The sequence below is a fragment of the Apis mellifera genome, linkage group LG4 (assembly GCF_003254395.2).
Source record: "Apis mellifera strain DH4 linkage group LG4, Amel_HAv3.1, whole genome shotgun sequence".
NCBI lineage: Eukaryota > Metazoa > Arthropoda > Insecta > Hymenoptera > Apidae > Apis > Apis mellifera.
In genome coordinates this window covers 7634277-7651544 of record NC_037641.1, presented here as the reverse complement: position 1 = coordinate 7651544, position 17268 = coordinate 7634277, and the positions used below count along the sequence as shown (strand labels likewise).

The 17268-nt window shown below is 32.0% G+C and overlaps 1 protein-coding gene and 3 non-coding genes across 6 annotated transcripts in view; 3 read left to right on the top strand and 1 right to left on the bottom strand.

Moving 5' to 3' along the window:
• Positions 1-17268, bottom strand: part of LOC100577492 — a 94796-nt gene that overhangs the window by 33165 nt on the left and 44363 nt on the right. For all 3 annotated transcript variants that reach the window (XM_006562687.3, XM_006562684.3, XM_006562686.3), the window contains one exon: positions 13317-13462. In XM_006562687.3, coding sequence (XP_006562750.2) covers positions 13317-13461 — 145 coding nt within the window. In that variant the 5' untranslated portion in view covers position 13462. The remainder of the gene's footprint in view (positions 1-13316; positions 13463-17268) is intronic.
• Positions 10452-10523, top strand: TRNAE-CUC. Its single transcript has one exon. It is a non-coding gene; the product is annotated as a tRNA-Glu (tRNA).
• Positions 12621-12692, top strand: TRNAE-UUC. Its single transcript has one exon. It is a non-coding gene; the product is annotated as a tRNA-Glu (tRNA).
• On the top strand, positions 12849-12920 carry TRNAE-UUC. Its single transcript has one exon. It is a non-coding gene; the product is annotated as a tRNA-Glu (tRNA).

Here is a 17268-nt window from a genome sequence, read left to right as displayed (position 1 = left end):
CTCGAGAGGGGAATTTTCGCGAGCAAGTCGATGAATGTCTTGAAAGTAAGCGAAGGGAGGAAAAAGGGGTACGCGTGGAAAATGAATTCAACTGGGAGACGGTTTAAAATTTTCTTGGATGCCTACTTTAAGATCGAGCGAAACCGATGGTAAAGTTTGGAGGAGATGAATATTTGGAATGTTGGATGGATTATTACGAAAGAAATGAAGACTTGTGTAAATTTCTTTTTTGTCTTTGAAATGTATAAGATAAATGTGTAACATTGAAATTTGATGAATATGTATAGATCAGAAAAAAAGCATTATTCACATGAATATCGATGAAAAATAAGGTGTATGAGATATATAAATTATTTTAATGTGTGTGTTCGTCTCCAACATATTTCTTTTGACTAAAGTTCTTTCAGTTCGCATTATCACATCGAACGATAATTTCTTGGATATATATTATTAAAAAAAATATAATTATAAAAGAATCGCAGAAACTTTTTATGCGGATATAAATTAATTCTTTTTAGATTAAAATCTATTATATGGAAGAGGAAAGCAAAAGGATTAAATTGGATTAAAACTTCATTTTCTCGTATGAATGAAATGAAATATAATACATTTTATCATTTACACAAGTAAAATTGTGATTTGTATTCCGAATGATTATAACGATTATGCAAACTTTGTAATTAGCTCTCGTATAATTATTAATATCATTAGGAAAAATTTCGTTTTAAAATTTATCAATTATAATAATTTATGGTGAATGGAAACACGTGTAATTAAATTTGTCACGGCGTAATTAATCTCGCCATAAATCGTGTTTAGAAACTTTGTGAAGAAAGTTGTAAATAATCTATTAATTTAAGTTTCATTAAAGTTCTTGGAGGAATGAGAAATAAAAAAAAATATTATGTTTCTAATTTTCTCCTTGCAGACTCATTCAATTCATCATTCTATTCATTTTCTAATAAAGAAAATATATACTTTTCATACGGTTTTTTTTAATAAATACGTAAAGCTGGTTATTAAAAAAATTTCTATAGAAACATAATGAATAACGTTGACATTAATCTTACCGAGAAGAAAAATTTTTCGCTACTTTTGAGATAAATTATTTTATAAAAGTCAAAAGATTTTCATGAATCTCATTTTCAATCGTGATTTGTACAAATTCGACGTTGTTCTTATTACGTTCTGGTATAATCTAATGAAACTTCTCAACAAATAAATCAAGAAATTTAAAATATTATAATTTAATAACATTATGTCAATTATATTTATTTTTATTTATTAAATTCTATTTTTTTTTTAAATATTTCACATCATTTATCAAACAGAAATATCGAGAAGAAATTTGGAAAGGAAAATATTACAATTTGTTGGGAAATATTGTATAAATCTTGCATAAATGGTATCAAGAAATTCCTGATACTGACACGTTCCTTTCCATCCTCAATGAAGCGGAAGAAAAATTTGCCCAACGTGGCGCTTATTCTCAGGTTGTTCGGCGGCTAGCCAACTGGGATGTCGTTAGCATAATCGACCCGAATTTTCCAATCTCACTTTCAAAACTTTTCCTCGATAATATCGAAGAAGCTATTTGATCCGTTCTTATAATCCGTATTTGTTTATTATTAACTAATTTTCAACGATTGTATATTTTATTCTACTTATTTTTTTTACAAATTGTTACATTTTTTTTATAAATTAAATATAAATCCTTTTCCAAAAAAAATATCGATAGTTTTATTAAAAATAAAAAAGTAATATTACAAAATTTTATAAAACACGTTAAATATATTAATATAGAATATTATTAACAAAGGAAGAAAGAACAGCTTCGTGAAATGAAAGAGATCAGCTTTTCATTCTTGAATTTCAATAAGTAAAAAGCATAGATTTGTGTTTTCAGGGTTGGAATTTCATTTCATAGGGGCGCGAGAATAACAGAAATTCCAGGAGCGACTTTAATTTGCATAACTCTTTCGTCTACCGAACCGAAAGGTTTACAAGTGTAGATATACTAATTTATAATATGTATTAATTATGCATGTGGTCTCTAATGAACACGTGTGTCATCATCGAAGCAGCGTTGTATCGCAAATTAATCTAATTATATATAGCGGAAAACATCAGAAATGAGATGTTGTTAGAAATGAAAAATGATTCGCACGAAACTTGCGAAAAATTTGAGAATGGAAGAAATTGAAAAATTGAACGTGGAAAATTAAAATGTAACGAAGACTGGAAAATTAACCGTGTAATTTCGAAATGCTTCTTTTCATCTGAAGAGAAATTAATTACATACGATGAGAGTATTTCAATTTTTCTGTTCACAGAAGAATGGATGAAGAAATTACGGTTGCTAAAAAAAACCGTATTTTTTTAAAGCCCGTTATAAATTATTCTTAATTTATTCTATGAGCAAATGAATATAATCTCAATTTAGGGACAAAAATATTAATCTGTTCTTGAGCTCGTTAAAGTGCATTTTTTCTTTTTGGACATTTCAGAACATTCCCAGAAAACTGAGTCGAGTATCATTAGTGAGCAGAAAAAGCTCGTCGTCGGGTAATCAACGAATTTTTTCAATTTTTGAGCGTCCCTTCGTTGTGTAATGAGATACTTACATTCGAAACACGCACTTGCTCCAATTTCGAAAATACAAAATCCTATTTTGCAAATATTCTGTAAATTACAAATATCCGTAATATATATTATCTATAACATAAAAAATCAAACTCATTTGAAAGACAAATTCGAAATCGTTTAAAGATTATTCGAGATATAAAGTGAGGAGTCAAGGCCATTAGAAAGTTGAAATGGAAAATCAAGGTTATTTGAAGATCACGTCAAGATCATTTGAAAGTCAAAGTTGAGAGTCAAGATCATTTGAATCCCACTTGAAATTTTTTGAAGATTTTGAAGAATATTAAACTTTATACTTTTATACTTTTTCCTAGTGAATAACATATCTATCAAATTTTATTAAAATACATTATATATGTATATATTTAAATAAAAATTGACAGAAGAAGGAACAAAACGAATGATCAGATCTAATTTTTCTAAATCCACAAACTCCACAATCAGCAAACTTCCTCATTCTTTTTTACAATGTTCCCTCGACGACACGAAAATTCCATCAACACGGTTCCTTGATCCGAAACCGTGTTACCTAAGCAAGAAAGAAAAAAAAAGAAGAAGAAGAAACATCAACCAAACAACCCAATTAACGTAACTCGAACATCTACGCCCATCCTTTTCTACCATCCCTCTCCCATACCAAAAGTTCTATTTTCGAAATTGGTATCATTTCCGACTGCGAACGTCAGGGTTGATTGAACGCGAGCGAGTCTCATTTCCATCGTCGTCTGATCCCAACCGAAAAGGCGGCGGCGAGCTCTCGTTCCTCTAACGAAAGAGAATACGCGAAGAAAATTAGAAATCCCTGTCGGGCAGAGCGACGACGCCTGGCCATTGACTGACTCTGGCTCCGCTCGTCGAGTAAATATTTAGCCACGACGTGGCCGGCAAACGACGAAATAAGGACGAGAAGCCATTAGGCCACTATATCTTTGCACTCCAAGGGGGAGAGAGAGAGAGAGAGAGAGAGAGAGAGAGAGACTCGCCCCGGCCTCTTCAATCCTCGAGCAAAGCCGGCGCCAAAGAGGTGAACGAGATGAGGCCACCTGGCTGCCGGCATACCGCTATAAAATATGCCCCGTTTTACACGCTTCTCTCTCTCTCTCTCCCTTTCCCTTCCTTTTCTCGCTCTTTCTCTCCTTTTTTTTTCTTCTCGCTTTTTCTCCACTGTCCGTTATCGCGCAGAGGGGTGGCGCGTATTATTATTATTGTTATTATGGCCCAAATGGAGACGGAAAAAGGTGGAAGGGTCGATTGTTCGGGGGACAAGGCGATTAAAATCGAGGATGAAATGTAAGAATTGTGTGCGGATACGGTGAATCTTGTGCACAGATGGAATAGGGTTTGGACGATTTTAATGGCGGTAGATGGGAAAAAGGGATGTCTGATGATGATTTTTTTTTTTCCATGAAGGAAATATTGGTCTAAAGAATTAAAGAGATTTAAAACTGAAGTTTAATTTAAGTAAATAATTTTAAATTTTAAGTTTTATTGTCTTTAAAAATAAAAGAGAGTAATTTGAAGTAACATTTTAGAATTATTTCTGAAGTGGAACAGAATAGAATAGAATCTCTTAAAATAAACGTTATTCTTATTCATCATCAAGATGAGAATCTCGTTATTAAAACAATTCCAAACTTTAATCCCGGTTTAAATCGTTTTTCCAAGGAAGGGAGGAAAAATATTTTTCCTTACCCTTGGCAAGCTAATTCCCCTTGTATTGTACCATCCTGTACAGAGTTAAGTTTGCGTAAAAATAACACGCGAAAGGGAGCTCATCAGGATCGTTGGACTCGTGGGAAAGACGATTTTGAGCCACTCGGGGGTGTAGAAACTCAGACGGGCGCATCTCGAGATAATTAATGATCGAGATAGAACCTTTAGGCGCGCAGGGAACTTGGACAGCTCGATAGAGATGAAGGGAGATCAGCAAAGCTCGAATTGAGAAGTCTCTGACCATGGACAAACCGATGGCCAAATGTTTCGAATTCTAGTTTCCATTATTATTGAATCGCAATATATAATCTTGTTTATACTTTGGAAACGTACGATGATCAAACGATGATCAAACGTACCAACTTTTCCGATAAAGGAGATATGAATAAGATTGATTCATACTCGGTTTGAAGTTTAATGTTTGCCATTTAATGTAAAATTGAGCGTACAATTGTGACTTTAATTTTTATGCAGATAAATACATGGAAGATAAAAGAACGTTGTTCCAAAGTGTGTTTAAAATTTCGCACGATAATTTCTTAAGTAGACATTTCGTCTTCGAGTCTAATTTGGGAAACTAAATTGATGGAACACTTGGCTCGACTAATCAGTAACTAACGGTCACATTTTATTATATATTTTGATATAGTTTAATACAGTTAATATAGTTAGTCCATGTCAGAAATACGAATTAATTTAATCCTCAAACTTGGACGTGTCTAGCCTCTCTCGAGAAATTATTGTCGAAACGTTTGGAACACGTTTGAAATTTCTGTATATAGACTTAATTAACAATTGAAATGTAAACGACATTAATCCACGAATATTGCACAATTATTTCTAAGACGAGAACCGAATTCCACGATGAAAGTTACGCCATTTGTCGATGGAAGTTCTGTCTATTCGAAGCGCAAATACTATTCGTGAAATATATGAATTAACGCGATTCGTTGGATGAAACGGACGATCATTTGTTCAATTTAATTATCATAATTAATTAAAACCAATGTACTGCACAATGTGATGGATATTTAATTTCCCGGTTTTAAATAATTTTCCATTAATGTTATTGTATTATATTATTGTGAGGATAAAAAATTTTTTAAAATTTAAATCAATGATTCGATCGCAGGAAGGAAAGATGTTAAATGCACGAATTAATAAAGCAGAAATAAATGATAAAAGAGGGTGAGAAGGAAAAGTTGAATCACTCCTGGCACGTGCCCCTTTTCGAAAGAAAATTTCACCTTTATTCCAATTTCTGGTCACATATTTCGAGGCTCATTCGCATATAATAAAGTGGCATTGATATCGAGTACGGGGCTCGGATCATAATTACGTCTGGAAATGAATCTTTTCCTCGAATTATTGTATAATTCCACTCGTGTGCTGACCCCCTATTTCTCAGTGTCACATCGTAAAAGTGTCATGTTTATATTCCCATTTGCGTAAAAAAAAAAAAAAAAAAAAAAAAGACACACGAATTGTTTGATACGTTCGATCAAGTTTTATATCGACGCACGTGTATACGATTTTTTCCCATTTATAATTCCTTTTTTTTTTTCCTTTTCTTTTCTTCTCTTTCAGATTCACGTACACATACATGAAATATTGCATCGGGATAACGCAAAGTTGCGCGCCAAGTTTTTTATTCACTTAACACATCCGATATTTCACGGCAACCGCCGTACTGTACAAGAAAAATGTTTATTGGAAAACGTGAAAAATTGATATCCTGCAACTCTGTTAAAATACATCTCCGTGAAAAGCATGTTTCACGTCGTGCTGCGAATATTCGATACGCATTTGAAAAAAAAAGAGAGAGAAAAAAGGGAAGAAAGGGAAAAAAATGATAAAAACTTTCATGTATATATATATGTATACAGTCTCATTAAAGTCTGGAACAGTTATTTGAAAAAAAAAAATTATTTGAAAAGAAAAATTTAGAAGTTAATGTTAAGTATGCAATTTAAAATCTAGAATCTACCTAAAAATATTTAAGCATTTATTAAAAAATGAAAGATGTTCTATATGTAAATAAATTCTTTTTTTTTTCGACGAGAAAGAAAGTGCTTTAAAAATGACATATATTACACTTTGAGAGACATAGTGCAAGAAAACATAAATGTAGCAAGCTCTGAGTCAACTTCATTTGTTGGGATTACCATGTTGAAATTGCTCTTCACATAGTTGCGATCAATATGCCTGACATAGGCACATATGCTTTATTCGTACGATTCGATAATTAATATTTTAGATAATCATCAACAACAATTGATAAATCAATATATATATAATAAAACAACAATTGTAGAGACCTTTTCGTATCGAAGAAGAACGTTTTTGAAAACTTTCCATCGTTCAGAGACACTTTCCAACGAATCTCCCTTTAATTCGAAATAAAAAAAAAATTCCACTTTCTTACTCAAAAAAAAAAACGTTTCACAAAAATCCAATACACTACACTGACTGCCGCCAACCACTTATCTACGCTTACGAAAATATCAAAACCACGATTGCATCAATCTTATAAAGGGGGAAGGATGTAACAAGCTGCAACATCTGGTTGTCGTACAAAGAGGGGATAAGGATAGATAACTTCGATAAAGCGGACCTCATATGTCAGGATTACGCGCGGTTGCTTCCCCAGTGGGTGTGAGCAATGGCCACTAGATACGTATTTTGCGAGCTAAACAAACTTTGCGCATCAGATTGTGTAACTGCATGTCAGTGTACCCAGGCTTTCGGTTATTGCCGCGTTTTCCGCGATTGTTTGTCCTCTTCAACGGCCAACGTTGAAATCCAAAGGTGGAACCGTGGAATCGTTACCAAACAACACGTGTACGTATGTTTAATTCCAGCTTTGTAGCGGTTGGTACACGCGAGTGCCCCCTTCAAGTGATATATTCCAGCCGACGTACGAGTTATGTCGGAGAGTGTGCGGTGAATTCCTAATGAAGGCGTTACGTTTAATCTGGTAACGCGATCTTTGTGACACTTGTGAACGTTTGATAAAATAGGGGTCGAGAGAGGAGGTTAAAAGATTGGCTGTGTCTGAAACTTTGTTTTACGTTTCACGTTTGGGTAGAAATTTAATGATTGTTATGGATTTTAATTTTCTTGGCTGATTTATGAAGAACGAGATATATATTTTGTTAAGCTTATTGGATAATTTAATATTGCGTATCTATCTAAGATCAAATGAAGATCGAGTTAAACATGAAATTTTCATGTCACGTTAAGTCTCGTTAAGTACACATATATGCTGGTATCCGAATATATAACGAATAACTGAATAAAGTATACATAATCAAAAATTCCTTGTATAAAATATTGTTATCTACTTTAAACTTTGTCAAAGTTCAAAACTGTTAAAATTCTATAAAAATTCACATTCCTATTTCATTATTCAATAAGTTTGCTAGTAATGATAAAACAAGTATCATTTAAATATCATAAAAGAAGAAATAAAAAAATATTTATACTTGCAATAATTTAACATTCTAACCAACATTTTACCATAACTTTATTTTACAAAAAATTCTCGTTCACGTTTATTTCATCCACTTCTTGAATACGTAACATCAAAACCAACAAACTAAAGCCATTCTTATACATTATTCCTAAAGCTTGACTGTCCATAATCGTTTTATCACGAATTCACGTAGGATAAACCGATAGAAATGATAATAAATAAAATATCGAATGATAAAAATTGGAAAAAATTTTAATCCCGCGTTTCAAGATTCCCACTCTTCTGTCTTCTCGATGATACATGATCACGTTAGAAGTTGTTCAAAGCAACACTGCACTTCGTTGATTATGCGGCGTCTGGTGAGGACTGAGGAAAGAAACATTTTTTAAGACACGTGTGATTTTCACAAGAAAGGACGTTTATATGGGATGTCGAGTGCTATGTAACGCCTCGTCGGCCGTATTGTGCCATGGACTTTATTAAAGGCGTACTTTGATAACACTCCAGCCTCATGTACATGCGTAGAATTTCTGAATGCATTCTAATTCGCGGAATACCTCGTGCAACTCTGGAAACGTGCTTTTGTAACAGGAGTAAACGGCGTGGGTGGTGTAACAATGAACATGGTTTGCAATATGCGTTAAGCAATTTTCTATGAATTTTATTATTTTGATTATTTTAATTAAACGTTCAAAAGTTTGGTAAAAGGGAATTTTAAGAATCTAAAATAGTACCTTATCTTCTTGTTCTAAATGATTGTTAGTTCTATGCTATTCTGTATGTATTTATTTTTTAATGGCAATATCAATCTCTTTTTATGAAAATCGCGTATGATGTGTCGTAGATAGGATGCAATAGATATTCCTTCAATTTTGAACTATTTTTTCATTGCAATCCATCGTTTAATAATATAAAAACTATATCGAAATTATAAACGTATAATACTATTATTTTTAAAACTGATATCACACTTGAAGCATTTCTGAAACTACAGCATTATTTCTAGAAGATTAAGCTTTGAGTAGAACTGACCTCTTTTTATTATCTGCTTTCTTTTAATGCCTTCAACATCGATTTTGCAATTGTCACGCTCCTATATCGTAAATAAGATTAATATTCAAGACATTAATATAAAGAAAGATCATCTTCACAACTGATCTCTAGTCGATTTCGATATACTATATCCTCGAAACGATTCTCGATATTTTTCCAATTAAAATCGAGACATTCCAAAATACCCAATATTTCCAATTCAAAAAGAAATTCAATAACAAAAAAAAATTATCATTTGATTATTCAACTCAATGGAAAAGTGATTGAGAGACACTGATCTGCAACATGCCATCGTTCAAGAGGAAGAATCACAAGTTTCCATTCCGCATCCGGAGCATCGTGTACCGAATGCCGGATCGGAATCTGGAGTAAACATCAGAAACCGCTATAATTTCTCGATCGTGATCGTCACTAGCGATCTTCGGCCACGGATGCAAGGACAAATCCTTGGCATTCGAGGCTCGAGGGGCCTCCTGGGTCGCCTCGTCTCTCGTACAAACGCTCGTGAGTCATGCTATGCGGCATCGTATTCGCATGCAGGATACCTCGTGGCAATTTCCAACGGAGGATGGAGGTCGGGATTGCCGGCATTGTAAACACGCTTATTAACTCGTGCACGCGAGTCAAGAACCGCGCTTCCAAAGCGTATTGAGGTAACGCGCGTAATCTCGCGCCGTGCTTTGTGACCACGGTGTTCATCGAGGCCGTGGAAACGTCTTTGTCGCGCATAAACCCTTCAAGGATTATTTTCGTCGCCTTATTAAAGAGATTCTCGAGTTAATAATTCACTTATATTCGAAAAGATACGAAAGTATTACGGTATTGAATGAATTGTTTCAAGATTCTTGAGATGAGAGACGATTCATTGTGTGTCAATAATTTAATCAATGGCCGTTTGTTTGAGAATTGGAAGATTTGTCGAAAGGAAGTTAATAGTGGATAATTATGATATTTAGAGGATGAATTTAATCTTGATCTTCGTTCAGATTTCGTTTTTATAATCGTAACGATGAAAGGTATGAATTTGTATGCGTATTAATCTAGATTTATATAAAAATGAAGAATGAGGTAGGATAAAAATTCAAGTTCAACCATCTGTACGACAGATGCTATGATATTAATTTGCAGGCAATACCGTAACACTTGTGTGAAACATCTGTGCGTTACGATTTTGTAAGGCTATGACATCTTTTTAAGCCACTAAGATAAAATATATTCGTTGATAAAAATTCACAAATATTTATAAAATATAATTTTGTTAATATTAATACGTTAATAAAAGATTTTGATTGATAAAATGCGATTATGTAAAGAATCGAATTGTAAAGATTTAAAATTAAAATATTATCAAAAATTGGTAGAATTAAAGTTTCATTAATTTAATAATTAAACTCTGAAACTTTTGAACTTTACACAAAATTTTAATGTCTCTAGTTTTTATTATATCAATTACTACGTATATTATACGTTAAAGTATTGAATATATTTTTATTAATATTTAAAATAACATATCAAATTTTATTATATCTTTCATTCAATTTCTTTACCCTTAAGAAGGGTTAACATCTCCGGTATGGTCTAGTGGCTAGGATACCTGGCTCTCACCCAGGAGGCTCGGGTTCGATTCCCGGTACCGGAATTGTTTTTTTTACTTTTTTTGAAATTTAAAACCTTTTCTTTCTCTTTTTTAAAAACCAATAAAAATCAAGCAAACGTATAAATATTTTTATTAACTAAAAATAAAAAAATGCAATTATTCGTAACGTTAAACAACGTTACAACGAATATTACGTGTGGGATATCACTTATAAATCGTAAGGGTTAAAAATTGGCATAAAACGGAATGACTTACATCTCGTAACCAAGAAAGTAGAATTCGAAAGTAGGCACCTCATCGAATAGAATATATTTGAGGGAAGGAACAGTTGCAGATTCAACGGTACCTTGACGGTCACGTTTCTCCACGCCCTGTGATTATTGAATATTTAACGTCGGTTGCACGACGTTTGACTTCCTGATCCGATCGTGCAAACCGTAATCGGCATGATCGTGCGATTTACCAAACGGGCTGAATGCCCTTTGTAGGCGAGATTTAGTAGCATCGATCCATACCACGTTACCCAATCTCTATAATATTACATTTCCGCTTTCCATTTCGTATTGTATCGTATCGTCATTGCACACCATTGAAATCGTGCGGGTACACGAGTATAAATAGACGTATTGCGTGTGTTGGATCTTGCGAGCAAATTAATGGCTGGATCAAGGCGTTATAATTCCACGGCAAGTGAGTTACTCGTGATAACTGTATGCTATATTTGATGGATAATACGATTCGAGTAAGTTGATATATTTTGATCGGTAATAGACCAATATATCTAAGAGTTTGAAGAATGTATACAAATGGAGCAAAGATGTTTTATGATTAATGACGTGTCTGATGATTGACCGAACGAATATCACAAAGAATGTCTTGTGTTGTAAACAGATTTAAATATTGTTAAAATGAGATTTGAAATATTATTATTAACGTGTTATTTTGTTTTTACATCCATTTCTATAACATTTAGAATATCAATAGAATCAATTTTTTCAATGATACTATACAATATGGTATAATAATGTTATCCTTCGATAACAATGTAGTTCGAATAATATAAAATTATTTATCGAACAGAACAACCAAGTTGGTCGTGCAAAATAGTTTTGTTTAGGACAAATATAACCCATTCGTTCGCCCTTTACATTTGAATCAGTTGCCTATATTGATCTGGCGGGTAACCAACCGTGAAAGAATCGTGCACCAGTTTGTTTAATTCTGAATCCACGATCGCAAGAAGCAAGAATTCCATACGATTCAATTGAAATTTCACAAATATAGCCAACATTATTTAATATTTTGCACAAATGTTTTATCACAATCGATTCATATTCAATAAATTATTAGATTAGTATATATCAGATTAAATGTTTTTTCAAAATTTCTATTTAATAGAATTTAATAGATTGATTTGAAAAATTATTTGCATCAAAGAAGAAAAAATATTTTTTAAATGAATTTTAAATAATAAAGTTTATTAAACCAAATATCATAATCTTCTTTTTATTAAATAAAATTGAAGCTATAATATATGGAAAAGTTTATTAATTAATAAGACCGAATGTCAAATTATTCAAACATTATTTCGAAGATATTAAATGGTTAATAGATATTTATTCTCTCTAATGATGAGCTTGTTTCACGACCACGGAAACAGCAGAAATAGCTGGTTTACCGCTCGAAATACATTCAAATGCGACTGATTCGCTATTCAAAGTTGAAATATAACTCATGACGTTACTTGTAGACGCTCTATGTGAATTGCATGTAAATCCAGGATGTATACACTAATTAAGAATATTAATTTTAACACTGATAAAACATTGATAATTAAATATCATATATCATCTTTAATGAAAATACGAGATGTTTAATTCTTGAAGAATTTATTAAATTTTATGAAAATATATGATGAATAAATTATAATTAATAAGATATTGTATAAAAAATATTGAATAAATGTGTAAATGTTTTGTGATATTTTATTTTTTAATTAATGATAACTTATTATTGATTATTATTAATTTGAAAAATTAACTAATTTAGTTGAATAATTTAAAAAAAAAAATTTTAAAGGTTATATATATATATATTATATACACGTGTTATACTTAAAACAAACTTCTCCCACCAAGATCCGGTATGGTCTAGTGGCTAGGATACCTGGCTTTCACCCAGGAGGCTCGGGTTCGATTCCCGGTACCGGAAATTTATTTTTTTCTCAATTTTTTCTTCTTTTCTTTTTAAAAAATTTTCATTTTTTAAAAATTGAAATATTTATTGTTATTAAAAAAAAAGTTATTTAAAAATTATCATTATTTAATATGAAGAATATATAGGAAATTTAATCATGTTCCAGCATGATCCGGTATGGTCTAGTGGCTAGGATACCTGGCTTTCACCCAGGAGGCTCGGGTTCGATTCCCGGTACCGGAAATTTATTTTTTTTCTTATTATTATAAATGTGCATTATTATTGTTCATACATTACCTAACCCAAAAATGGTACATTATTTAAAAAAATATTAATAAATGAATATTTTTATATAAAAATATATTCATATACATGTAATCAAAAAATTCTGGAGAATATTATCACATTTTTAAATATTACGTATATTATTGAATGTATCATTGAAATTTTATATAAAAATATTAAAAATTGCTAAATAAATTTTATCATTAATACCTCTTTAATAATTCAGTATAAATCTCTTAAATTTTATGAAGAAAAAAATATATATATATATTTGTGACGAAGAAAAAATTTTATAGTTTTCATTCATATTGCAATTAGAAATTTTAAAAATAAGAATAATTTACAAAGACTTACTTGAAAGAAAGAGGTCTTGGAGGGCCTGGGCTGCCTGACATAAGAGAGCCCATGTTTCGGCAGCGGCAAGTCCTGTTCCTCGCAGAGCAAGCACATCTCCTGCTACTACAGCGAGACCAGGTCCTCCGTTCAAATCGGTTTGCATCCTACATAACAAAAAAAATAAAATTTTAGGATGAATACAATATTCTCTTTCCACCAGAACACTTATTTCATCCTCATCTTTCTCACTCCCGCGCATAACTAGACTTGGAACAATATCCCTCTTCTCCAAGGCAATGCACCCTTACATTTTCTTAAAAATTTTCCAAACAATGAACCCTTCGACACTTGATAGTTATTATGTGACTTTGAATCCCTAACTGTCATTCGAGTGTTCTGCACAATCTCTTTCAGTGGCTCTTTCAATGGCCACATGTAGTCTAATTGTGAGTCTTTGCCATAAATCGTTCTTTTATGGCTTTCGTGTTAATTGCTTCCGCCGGACCTTGAAATTCATCGTTGAAAAGTTTTATAATTTATAAATCTTTTACAATGAAATCTGTACATTAAAAAAAAAATTATTTTGAAGTTAAATTTTTCTACACTTATATTGTGTATGTTATATTGATTTTTTTATCAATGTAACATTGAATTCCATTCACAGGAATTGATCTAATTGTAAAAACCATTGACTTTTTAAGCCGCAAAATAAATGAAAAGAAATTTAACAAATTTAATTACAAAAAGCTCAAGATTTAACGTTTTTATCGTATATATATAATTCTTTTCATTTTCTATGAAAGTAAGCTAATTACTTTATCCCTTCCTTTATAATAAAATATACCTTCATGAATTCTATAAATCTTTTAAATAATTTAATTTAATCGCAATAAAATAACTCCTCATTTTATTCAGTTTAATTCGTATTATTAATCTCATTACAATCATTTTCGCAGTAACATAATTTTCTCATTCAAATATTTTATTAAAAAGTAATAATTTAATTTGAAATTTATTTAAACACTCAACATTCTACTATAATTTTATATACAACAAAAAAAAGTTAAGAATAATTACTAATAACTTTGGCTTCCATGTAATAGTGGCTTTATAATTTTCCAGTTTTCACATGTATCTATTGTTTAACAATGTTAAAGCGTGTCGATTAAACCACACATTCTTGGAGTTTCGAAACTGCATACTCTATGCAGCCCCTAACACACACGACGATTTAATGGAGAAGTGAATTTTTGTAAATTCCAAAGATACAGAGTTTAAAACCAGAACTAATTAATTTTTTAAACCATAAATTTAATTTAAATAAAATTTGAAACCAATTATACTCTTTATCCGTCGATTATCTCTGTCGCAACACGCGATAGAAAGAAAACAAGTGGATCTTTAATTTATCTTTTATTGCATCCATGAAGATCCATTCGTTCAACCGATTTTTGGAAAAAGATGGAATTAAAGAATCACGAAGAACACACCGATCGGGATCAAATTAATTAAGAAAAGACCGCGTTTCGATCTCGTAAAAGCTGAAATGGAGCGGAAGCGAGGAGGCGAACAAAAGGGATTGAAATAATCGAAGCTCGTGGCCAACAAACCCGATACATCCAATATGCACGCCCCGATCTGTTTACATTTGTTTGTTCTCGGCTGGCTGCTACGACACGTTGCTTCAATCCAGTTCAGCCGTATTGTTGCCCAACTTGTTTCGTGCTAGACGAGGGCTCATTGTGTTCACGTTTGAAAAATCGATGAAGGATCTAGAAAGAAAAATTTTAAAAACGAACGAACGAAACGAACGTTCTATTACGTTGTAAAAGACTTTTATATCCTTGTCTGTGTTTGTTTGCCCATACTTTTTCCAACTTAAAAATTTTAATTATTGGACGAGAGGCCATCAATTTTATATTTCATAAAAGGAAGAAAGAAAACTTGAAATATAATATTCGATTTTTAATTATGAATCGTTTCATTTCAATATTTTACCAAGTACTTTACGAAATTTTTATGTTTTCGAGCTTCTTAATTATTTTGATCAACTTTCATCGCGTTCCAAATTCGATTTAAATTTCAACAATATTTCCAAAATTTCATTAATTCAAGTATACGAAATTAATATTATTAATAAAATACGAGCACGTGTAAACGTACTTTTCATATCACTCCATCAAGTTACAAATATGTTCTCATTTTATATTACAGTCAATAAAAGTACAATGCACAATTTGAATTAATTTAAATTAAATATACACGCTCGTACTCGTTCCATTTCTATTTCTCGAAACGAAATATATAATCATTTTATAATTAACAACCGCTTAACATTTCATCTCTAACTCTTTGAACTCAAATCTTCTGAACACATTCGTGACATTATTACGAATAAACGTGACGAGTATACGAGTAAGGGGACTCGTATATGGCTTAAAGCTTCCTCCAATGTGTGGTCTTAACTCGAAATTGCTTTGAAGGATCCGTTTAGCTACTCTAGAAAATGTGTGTGTCTCTGTGTGTATGCGCATCTGTGTGTATACGTATTCATGGAATAATTGAGAGTACGTATGCATTTGGGAAAAGCCACTGGAATGCCAACTGTGAAAGAGGAAACGCGTGAAATCGTTACGATGAGAATGATAATGTAAATTTATAATTGTATTTAATTTCTCGTCGCCATGTTTTGTTTAATATTCAAATTATTTATATATCTCGTTTCGATTAATGATTTTATTCATCTTTTTGCGTACATAGAATAATTTGATAAATTTATTAAAAATTAAAAATCGTATTATCTCTGTTACTTTTAAAGAAAGTGGAAAAAATTTATAAATAACATAAAAACATGAATGTATAGAAATTAGAAAGGCATAAATTTGAGTCTCGACAGATATTTATACAAAGTATAAATTGACTAAAGTCTTGAGAATGAATTTTGTGAAGATTTGAAGGAAAGATTCCAAGACCACTCGACGAATTCTAAGAAACACTTCACTTTAAGAGTGGATTCTTTTGAGAGAAAGTTTGGAAGGATCCTAATTGTTTTCAAAAGGTCCAGATCAGTTTTCGTAAAGAAAGTAATACAAAAAAGAAGCCACTTAATAATTATGTTGTACATAGAATAATTATCCATCCCTACAAAGACGAAATTAACATTAAAAAATAAAAATTAATTTAGAGATTAATTAAAGATCGCGTTCATACGTAGAATTTCGATGCATCTCGTCTTCTCTCGACGATGCGATTCGAGACGTCCGAAATATCGAGTAAAAATCGAAAATGAAAACTCGTTGGCCCCGGTTGGACCGATCGATTTTTAATCAAACGCAGAGAGCATCTTGCATCCGCCAGTAACACGCTGTTTGCACCGGTGCGTGCCGATTGTAAATCTTCGGTTGAGAGACAATCGACAGGTAACCCGATCGGTGTGAAATAATGGATGTCGACCACGCTTCCTATCTTCCTATCTTTTGCTACAAAACTGATACCCTTTTATCGATAGACCTCGCGGTTCACCGTTTTATTCACTGCAAAATTCCTTGACTAATAATTTTTCCATCCTTTTCAATTCCAATATTAATAATTTCATACAATTAAAGAAATAGAAGATTTTCGATCAAATAGAAATTTTTTCTTCCCTTCGTTCGATGGGAAATCGATAAATCTTCCAAAAATATCCAATCTTATATCTTAAACATAGATAAAAAAAAAAATCAATGCCTATAATTCATCTCTTAATATCAAAAATTCAACTCGACTTAATTAATTACTATCACGACAACTTTAATCTCGATCGATCGAGAAAATTAGTTCGCCAAACGATTTAATACAGCTCCAACCTTGACCAAAACGTATTCGACCAGCCAACAGCGACCAGCCTATAAATAACGACGAACTAATTCATAGAGCCACCTCTCCTCCCCCCCTCTCTCCAAACTTTCGCGACAATCGCAATCGTGAATCC